The sequence below is a fragment of the Gossypium hirsutum genome, chromosome D11, assembly GCF_007990345.1.
Source record: "Gossypium hirsutum isolate 1008001.06 chromosome D11, Gossypium_hirsutum_v2.1, whole genome shotgun sequence".
Taxonomy (NCBI): domain Eukaryota; kingdom Viridiplantae; phylum Streptophyta; class Magnoliopsida; order Malvales; family Malvaceae; genus Gossypium; species Gossypium hirsutum.
Window position 1 is genome coordinate 34,129,980 of NC_053447.1, and position 10,360 is coordinate 34,140,339.

General features: G+C 31.4%; 1 protein-coding gene and 1 pseudogene across 1 annotated transcript; one reads left to right on the forward strand and one right to left on the reverse strand.

The window, feature by feature from the left end:
* The first annotated feature begins 711 nt into the window (after nt 1-711).
* On the forward strand, nt 712-5,940 carry LOC107913456 (ABC transporter G family member 1). The gene is made up of 8 exons (XM_016842042.2): nt 712-1,246; nt 2,326-2,408; nt 3,719-4,183; nt 4,280-4,366; nt 4,453-4,575; nt 4,665-4,859; nt 4,942-5,028; nt 5,116-5,940. Exons 1-8 carry the CDS (start codon nt 901-903, stop codon nt 5,800-5,802), a joined length of 2,073 nt encoding a protein of 690 aa, XP_016697531.2. The 5' UTR covers nt 712-900; the 3' UTR covers nt 5,803-5,940.
* A 1,301-nt stretch (nt 5,941-7,241) lies between these two features.
* LOC107913457 (histidine biosynthesis bifunctional protein hisIE, chloroplastic-like) lies at nt 7,242-10,156 on the reverse strand (annotated as a pseudogene).
* Between the last annotated feature and the right edge of the window lie 204 nt (nt 10,157-10,360).

Genomic DNA, 10,360 nt, shown 5'->3' on the forward strand with positions numbered 1-10,360 from the left:
TCAAATTTTTTCATATTTACACTTTAACCCCTCAAATATTGAGTATTTACTCTTAGGCAACAAAACTTTTCTCACTTTTGCGATTTAGTCATTTCTTGAATTAATATATCATAATATACTTCCCAAACAGATTTTGCTTGCATAACTCAAAATTTCCTTTTTTGTCACTTTATTTCCTTATTTTATTATATGAAGGATAATATTTCACTTCCTTACTGTAGTAACTTTCGGGGCATTATAACTAGCCTATCAAATTAGATCACTTTTAGTTTAGATTATTTTTTTATAATAATAAATAATAATATATAATTATTTTTATTATATATGTGTTGTTGATATTATCTAATATATACTCCTATCATAAATCGGACTGAAATATATGTAATTATATTAAAAAATATCCCCGCCGTTGCCATTACCCACCACACATTATAACCGGAACCAACGCAGGAGTTGAAATAACTTTGGGTTGATTTTATCCACGTTATCCGCGTGTTAACTTTTTTTCAACTCACCAATTTAATTTATGTGGTTTTAAAAATCAGAGTTGACCAACTTACTAATTCACCGCACCGGTATAATATGCTTAACGTTTCAAACTTGCAAAACTTACAAAATCTTCTATTAACTAAAAGTAATTAAAATGTGTTTCTCGATAGGATCCCTGTTTACCTTTAAACTAAAGTCACCAATTCTACAATTGTCTGCTAATAGCAGTGCTGCAATACCACCTTATAAAGATATAATACTTTTTGAATATATGTTCCTCAGTAGGAAAGTCTTGCATCTTCACGTGTACGATATAAAGATATAAACGCATCACCATCACTATAAAATAATCGGATCGGCTGTTGCTTCACTCAATATCTTCTGATTCATTAACTTAGTTCACTATTCAGAATGGATTCCTCGGTCATCGTCCCAACATGGACACCGGGGTCAAGCCCCGAACATTCTTCTCAAAACCATCAGCCTGAAGCAGCAGAGAATGACAACTTGGAGATAGAAAGCATGGTTTCTGGACGAGTCGGTTCCTACAATGAAGCGCCGTCTTTCAGGATTGAGACAGAACCAGGTGAAGGCGTTTTCTTGACATGGGCTGATCTTTGGGTGACTGTTTCTAAGGGGAGAAAGGGAAGCAGGGCGATCTTACAAGGGCTCACTGGGTATGCTGAGCCAGGGAAGATGTTAGCCATCATGGGACCTTCAGGGTGTGGCAAGTCAACCCTTCTTGATACACTGGCAGGTCATATATCTTTACATCTTTGCTTCGCTTTTTTATTTTCATTTTCCAAAAGGGTTTCTTGCATTGGCATGTGCATCACTTTGACTAGTTTTGGACAACTTCGGGTTGAAGATACTACCAGTACAAATTAATAGTAAACAACAAGTTTATGTTTCAGAATGGCTAGATCATAGCCAATGGGAATTGTTGATGGGTAGGTCACTTTTCAAGCCTTAAAACATATAATATGATCGAGTCATATTTGGAGAAGCCAAATCTTTTTTTATTATTTTTTAACTATGAATATGCCAAAAGTACAAAAAAAAATTGGAGAAAGAACACTAAAAGGATCCGAAATGCCCCTCCCCACGTTGCTGTTTATATCAAGCAATATTGGTGTGAGATTTAAAAATAGTCATAAATATTTATTTGCCTTTCTAATTTTATAAAAAAGTTATTTTAATCTATTTACTTTTTTGTTTCTTTAGTCTTTTAATTTGTATTTTTTAGGTTAAATCACTTTAAAATGAATTGAAAAAATTAACATTTGTTAATTTTCTTAACGTGGAATAAACATGAATTGATTATCACATTGACAACATGTAAGCATTTAATTACTCTTTTAGAAATTAAAAAATTTTAAAAGAATTATAAAATTTATTTTTTAAAATTAAAAATAATTAAAATTATTAAGAAAATATAAAATTATAAAAAATATATTTTTAAAATTTTAATAAAAAAATAAAATGTTGACAAGTTAACCACATGTATGTCATGTTAGTAAAGTTAACAAACATTAACTTTTTCATCTATTTTAAGATGATTTAATAAAAAATATAAATTTAAAAATTAAAAGAGACAAAAAAATTAAATAGAGAATTAAAACATTATTTTATATAGAGATAACACGTCAAAAAGGTGATTATCACTTTAAAATATTCTACTAATTAATGTTATATCATGCTACAGAAGTTGACATAATTCCATTGAACTTTGTGTGAAATTGCTTCTTTTCATTATTGTTAGTATAGTTTAGGTAAGAATTGTTAAGGTTAAGTTTTGATTGGATGATAAAATGATAAGAAGTGTTTGATTGGCAGGAAGACTATTAAGTTCGCGTATTCATCAAACAGGGGAGATCCTAGTTAATGGTCGCAAGGAAACGCTTGCTTTTGGAACTTCGGTATGGAAATTATTAACTAAATTGGAAGCTTAAGTCAATCCAAATCCCTCGATCCTCTTCAAACTTAAATATGACTGTTAGTTGTTCAATATTAAATTCTGGAGGCCTATTATTATTATTATTATTATTAATTTATGTCACCAATTAATCAAACAAAAATTTAATTAAAAAATAAATCAAAATCATATAATAAAAATAATATATTAATAGGATTGCATAGGTAGTCTAAATTTTTAAAAATAAAATAGAACCAATCCCTACATATGTTTGGATAAATTTTATTAAAAGAAAAAAAAGGAAATGATATGAATATTTAAAATTAGTAAAGGAAAAGAAAGGAAATGAATTGTAACATATTTGGTTTGGTTAAAATATTGAAAGAAAAGTAAATGATTTATTAATTTTCATTTTTAACCCTTTACATACTAACATATAATAAAATTAAAAATTATAAAAAATAAATATTTTTTTATAAATCATAATACATCAAAATATTCTTATTTAAATAAGAATGAAGGCATGGTTAATGTCAAAAAATAAATTTACAAAATAAAGAATCAAAAAGAAAAAAAAAGGAAGTGAAGGATGAGATTGATAATTTTTTGAAAGCTAATTTAAAACATAGAAACTTAATAATCCAAAAATATCTATTTATTCAATGTTTTTATTTTATTGTAGGATGGTTAATTATCGGTAATTAGTTTTTATTCCATAAATTTGCTATTTTTATAGTATTATGGCAAGATAGAGTCTTAAAAATTGTTGAATACAAATTTCAAAAATAGAGTTATAATAAAATGTTTAAAGGGTAAAACTGATATTTTAAATATTATTTTTCCTATCACTTTTAACACAAATTGGGTATTAAAAAATAAATTAAAACAATGGAAAGTGATGAATTTTTAAGTTTAACTCATTCTATTTTCCTTTTCATAGTAAAAATATGCTGTCGAAGCAAGGAAACTTGGTTTTCCTTCCTTTTCTTAACCCATTCAAACATGCTATTAAACCTTGAATTTGAGCGCTTAAAAATCTAAAAACTTCAATGTTGTGAACATAAATAAAATAGCATTACTCTTCTTTTACTATCTTACCAATATTTTTTATTTTCTCAAAAAGTATTGCTTAATTTTCTTTTATATATATTTTTTTTTATTTCTTTCACTCGCATTCTAATATTGTATCAGTTATTGAGTTTGTTGATTGATAAACCTTATGTTTATTTGCCTTTACATGCCATATGTTCATTATAGTGGAGTTATATGCCTAAGAAAATTATTAACCAACACCTTTTTAATGATCAATATTAGGCTTATGTTACTCAAGATGATGCTCTAGTGACAACGCTTACAGTAAGGGAAGCTGTTTTCTACTCAGCACAACTTCAGTTGCCTGATTCCATGTCAATATCTGAAAAGAACGAAAGAGCTGAGATGACAATAAGAGAAATGGGGTTGCAAGATTCCATGGACACTAGAATCGGAGGGTGGAGTTCCAAAGGACTTAGTGGAGGACAAAAGCGGAGAGTTAGCATTTGTATTGAGCTCTTAACATGGCCTAAGCTTCTCTTCCTTGACGAGCCCACTAGTGGACTAGACAGTGCAGCATCCTACCATGTTATGAATCGAATTGTGAAGCTAGCTCGCCAGCATAGAAGGACTGTAATAGCATCCATTCATCAACCTAGTAGTGAAGTTTTTGAGCTTTTCCATAATCTTTACCTTCTCTCCTCTGGCAAAACAGTCTATTTTGGTCCTGTTTCAATGGCTGAGATGGTATGCATACATATATTTTTTCAAATATTCATGCAAATTGGAAAATAATTATGAGTGTTGATATTTTTTTCTTTTGCAAACTAAACTTGTTTCTAGCTTTTTGCTACAAATGGCCTCCCTTGTCCACCTTTAAAGAACCCATCAGATCATTATCTTAAAACCATCAACAAAGACTTTGATGAGGTAAGTATCTGGCACACTCAAAGTATAAACTATGCATTTGATAAGTTAATTATCAATTTTTGAATTTGCTTATTGGTGTTGATTAGGACATAGAGCAAGGAATAGGTACCAATAACACAGAGGAAATCATCAACACACTTGTCAAGTCTTACAAGTCATCAGAGATATGGAAAGAAGTTCAGCATAATGTATTAAAGATATCCCAACAAGTATGTTAATTTTAAACTTAAGTCTTATAGATACTTAAACCTAAAAAAAAAGCCTATTACTCCAACTTGTAAGGGTTCTTTATTTGCAGAAAGGAGGGCCTCTAGAGAGAAAGGGAAGTCAAGCTAGCTTCATTACCCAAAGCATTGTTCTTACGAAGAGATCTTTTATTAATATGCATCGCGATTTAGGATACTACGTGCTTCGCTTTGTAATGTATAGTGCATTATGTTTATGTATTGGGACTATCTTCCATGATGTTGGCTTCAGCTACGATTCTATTCAGGTAACTTGATGACATACTAGAAATTATTCCATGCTTTAGTAAAGATGATATAAACCGATTAGCAAAACTTTGGGATTTTTAGGCTAGAGGATCCATGCTCTCGTTTGTTTCGTCATTCTTGACTTTCATGGCAATAGGAGGATTCCCTTCTTTTGTTGAAGACATGAAGGTACTATTTTTTTTTCAATTTCTTCACCATTATGTACATGGTTCATTAGTTTTTGACATTCCTTTTCTCCCCTTTCATCAAAATCAGATCTTTGGTCGGGAAAGACTGAATGGACATTATGGGGTTGGAGCATTTGTTATTGGAAACACAATTTCATCCATCCCCTACTTGTTTTTAATCTCTTTAATCCCAGGAGCACTAGCCTATTACCTGGTTGGACTTCAGAAGAATTTTGGTCGCTTTGTCTACTTTGTCTTATTGCTCTTCAGTAGCATGACGGTGGTCGAGAGCATAATGATGACTGTTACAAGCATTGTGCCAAATTATCTCATGGGAATCATTACAGGAGCTGGTATCCAAGGAATAATGCTTTTAAATGGTGGTTTCTTTCGGTTGCCTAACGACCTCCCTGACCCAGTTTGGAGGTATCCCGTGTACTACATCGCATTTCACACGTATACAAATCAAGGATTCTACAAAAATGAATATGAAGGATTGAGTTTCACCAACGATCGAGCTGGGGGACCTCCTACCATTAGTGGTAATGAAGTCTTGAGAAGCTTTTGGCAAGTTGACATGGGATACTCTAAATGGGTTGATCTTGCAATCTTGGTTAGCATGGTGGTTATATATCGTCTCATGTTCTGGGGAATTATTATCAGTGTTGAAAAGGTAAAGCCTATTCTCAAATACTATATGGCAGCCTCTCCTAAACAATCAAGTATGATATTAGAAAACCCTACTCCTATTTCTTCACAACAACAAATGGTTTGAAATGTTGTGTATTGAGAGCACGTTTGGTTCGCTGTAATGTAATAGATGTGTAATGGAATAGAGGCATAATAGCTAATCCTTTTGTTTGGTTGAATATAATGGAATGGGACTGTAATAATATTCTTGTGTTTGGTTGAATGGAACGATGTTCTAATAGCATAAAGAAAAAAACTAAAATGACTAGAATACCCTTAGTAAAATTTTTTTTAGGTAGATGATTATTGTTATTGTTATTAAATTTTAATAAGGTTATTAATATAAATAATAAATAATTTAATCATATTTTAACATAATTATTATTAAATATAATTTAATAAAAATATATAATTTAATAACATATATGAATTTACTAAAATCATAATATACAATACTATAAAATATAATTTAAAATAATTATTATTAAATATAATTTAATAAAAATATATAATTTAATAAAATTCTTAGTATTAAATATTAAATATTCTTATATGAATTTACTAAAATCATAATATATAATACTATAAAATATAATTTAAAATAATTATTATTAAATATAATTTAACAAAAATATATAATTTAATAAAATTCTTAGGATTAAATATTCTTATGATTGTATCAACAAACTTCATCAATTTCTTCTATCAAATATTAAAATATTTAAACTTGACTTTGAATAATGATTTTATGATTGTTACTTTACCATCAGCAAACCCAAGTTCAATTTGCTTAACAACATAATGAATTAGGATTTTTCTTCATATTCCAAATTATGTATTCCATTTCCGACCGTAAAGCACCTTTCAACTCATCTCATCAGTGATTTTCTGTCCATTGACAAATTAGGATTCTATTGTTTGTGCATCAACAATTTCGAATTTTAAAATTTAGAACGTAAATTTTATTTTCTCAATTTCATTTTTGTTTCTAGTTTTGAATTGCAGCAATTTTGGTCTTCAATGTTGTTTTCTTCTTTCATTTTAACTTTTTTTTTTGTATTTTCTGTAGAAAGATGGATTTTTTATGATTAAACTTTTAGACATGTTTATTTTCAATTTTTTCCACGAGCATTTAGAAAAGAAAAATATTAAAATTATTCAAAAGTTACTTGTTTGCTTCAAAACGAATTATTTAACGACTAAATTGCTCATTTTTATATTAGAGGATCCAATTTGCTCTTGAATTTCTAATAGTGTAACCAACAAAAGTCTTACATGACCTAACAAAAAACCTCTCCAACTAAATTGCACGCATAACTTGTTTAGCAAGGTTCATTTTGTCTAAAGATTGAACAGACTTGGATTAACAATTTATATAGATAAAATGTACTCATATTGTAATCGACTTGGACAAATATGAATGGTGGTCATGCCATACATAAACTTGACCCAACCCTTACTCACCCCATGACCTCGGCATCAAGCACCCAAGAAACAGAGTAAAAACAGAATATTATGGCGGACTTAAGAAACAAAATGCATTTTATTGTGATACAAGAAAAGGTCAAGTAAAATCAAAATACCTGTACTTCGAAAAGAAATGCAAAAAACTGGTAATTATGACAGAGATAGGTTATTTCGAATTTATTGAAAACAACCTAAGCATGGGATAAAAGCTGCAAATCTAGACCTTAGCAAAACTACAGTTTACATTTAACTCTTGGTTGATGCACGGCTTTGCTTCTCCTCTATACCCGATTGAGAGAATCTTCGCCGAGAACTTCTAGAACATTTTCTATCTTTACATCTTTGTGCCTTAGCAAAACCATAGCATGGTAGATCACATCTGCCATTTCTGAGGCAGTACATGAACTGTCCTCTTTCTCCTCCAGCGTTCGGCACAACTCATCTGCTTCTTCCCTGCATTAGTAAATTGATCACTTAATTTGCTTATATAAAATTCAACATGCAAATACTATACACATACTCTTAGACATGCTAAAGAGTAAAGACTTCAAAACATGGGGCATATGCCATATACACACTTCTATACATGTTCATTAGTGGTTTAACACTACTTTCTTTGTTTTTGAACTTTTTGCAGTTCTTTATAGGACACATACTACTATTATAGCTCAAGGTAATATAACTTTACCGGATTTTTGAGCTCAATAAGTTTTCATCAAGTAAGAGCCTTTTAGTCCACGAACGCTTTCCATGTTTCCCTGCTAACTCTAATTCTCTTTTAGAAATTGTAGCCTCTAATGAGTATAAAGTTGTCAATGCCAAGTTAGTTTCTTCAACCTACAAACACAAACCAAGTTAAATAAGAACTTGCAAATAATACCGTATAAGGTAGTGTAGAAGTAGAACTAAAAGATTGTGACAGCACTTTTGTTAAAGATGAGAGCTGCTTACTTCTTGCTCCTTAAACAAATCACCTATTGATGTGAAATAGCATGTCTCTGACCCTGTGTGGCAGGTAGGACCATCAGGCTTCCCAAGGTAAATTATCTAAAGGAGAAGTTTCAGTTATGTCAAAATTCATAAATTAAGCAATCAATAAGATTTCAATGAGAAGTCTAAGAGAATATATATACAAAATCAATGAGATACCATACAAGAATAACAAATTCACTATAACCATGCGTCTACATAGTGCAAAGAACTACCATATTGTATTTTCACTAGTAATAAAACAAATTTCCACAATCAATATAATTTAAACAAATTAGACATTTGATTTTTAAGAATAAAGAACTGAAATCAGAAAACCATAGAGACAGAGGACAAGGGGCTCGAAAGAAAAGGGGTTTTGCCAATCACCACCAAGCCCTCAATGGCTTAGTACCTCAACTCATAGTACCAGGCAACATTTGACTCCTTTTAGAGGTGGTTACCATTAATCCTATATTTTATTTTCCAGATATGTAACAATTCATACCATAATGGATAAGATTGGGACCTCCCATATTCCAGTTAATTCTTAAGCACTAGTCAAAACATAGATGAAAATAGGGTTAGAGGAATACTAATAACATTATTAGCTGTTTCAGGACTATTTTATCTTGGCCTGCAAATGCCGGGTTAACTTACCAGTAATAATTTCAGCATCAAATGGGCATGAGTTGTGGCAAAGAAGCCTGGATTCATGGCTAAGGCAAAGTAAGTTATTAGTGCAAGACTGCTTAAACAAATTCGAAGTTCGATAATCCTTTTCTTCTATCTGACATCTCCATTCGTTAATAGCTAATCAATCTAGCTTGTCCTTATGTCTTCATTTGGGAAAGATATACTTAATTAGATAGTATTTTAACACTTCTTCTTCAAGGATAATGGGTAAAGCCATATAATATCCATGCTTGCAAACTATTTAATCAGCCAATGCCTTGATGTTGTAAAAGACAAGCTAATAATTACTAAAAATAGTTGGCTGCTTCATCAAGCAAATGCACATTACAGAAAAAAGTACCTTGGATTCAATGTTGATATCGTTGGAAACTTTCCTCAACGAAGAAAAAACAACAGCATTTATCCTTTTCTTATTGTTGAATCCACCACAAACACTAGCAGGAAAGAAACTACAAGCTTTGAAAGGAACTCTTACAGGTTGAATACAAGGGAGAGATGAAATCGCCATTGAAGCTTCAAATGTAAATCTCGGCTATGATTGCAATTATGTCAAGATGAAAATAAAAAAGGTAAAACAATATTACTAACAAACTAAAAAAACCAGAAGAATGTCGTTAGTTTTAGTGAAAACGATGGTGAACCTCTGTAAAAAGATAAAACTTGATTTTTCATATATAGTTGCTCCCTTGTTTGAACCACAACAAGAAGGTAAACTTAGCTAAGGTTTAGATTGAATATAAAGCCACACAGTTTGTAGTTTATATTGCTTCAAGTGATGAGTCATATGGGAGTGAATCAAAATTCAAATTTTTTTTAGAGAATGGAATGAGATGTAAAATGTTAGCAAATAAAAAACATTTCTTGTATAAGGATGTCAGGCAATGGAAAAGCACCGACACGGATCTTCCCCTCTCGTACTGGTGTCCTACGGAATACGAACTGTCAAGACACCGTTGTCCGAAAATGGACACGGATGACTGGCGGCCGGTGAGCGGATGAAGAAGAAGAAGTAGTCTGTTGATGAGTGATGAAGAAGAAGCAGTTGTGGCAGCTGAAAGGAAGGAAAAAGTTATGGAATCAGATCTGAGAAAAACTCACTTGGTGTGGCTGGTCCTCCAGTTTTTTTGCAGTTACCTTCAGGAACAAAAGATTTGCTGGCAGCTTCTGTTTCATGTTGGAAGGGAGAGGGTGGAGGTGGCTTTTGGGTTGGGAGGGTAAAATAGGGCAGATGAAATCGAGAGCTGTAATGGGGAAGCAATAGTAAGCTTTTGGAAAGGAATAGAAAGCAACAGATTTTAGGAATAGGGGCGTAATGTAATAAGCCTATAACAGGGCATTACACCCAACCAAACGACGGAATAAGTAGGGCCCACGGAATAGTGCTGTAATGACATACCCATTACACCCAACCAAACAGCACGTAAGTACTTATATAGCTATGGCTTTGTATAAGTTTGCATTTGAATAGAACTTAACTACTCTCTTTGTCTGACATAAACACCAAATTTTTG

Excerpts from the sequence above, each read along its gene's own strand:
- LOC107913456 (XM_016842042.2), top strand. The coding sequence starts at position 901 with ATGGATTCCTCGGTCATCGTCCCAACATGGACACCGGGGTCAAGCCCC. Across the intron at positions 2,409-3,718 it reads CGCTTGCTTTTGGAACTTCG|GCTTATGTTACTCAAGATGA; the intron begins GTATGGAAATTA and ends GATCAATATTAG. Across the intron at positions 5,029-5,115 it reads CTTTTGTTGAAGACATGAAG|ATCTTTGGTCGGGAAAGACT; the intron begins GTACTATTTTTT and ends CATCAAAATCAG.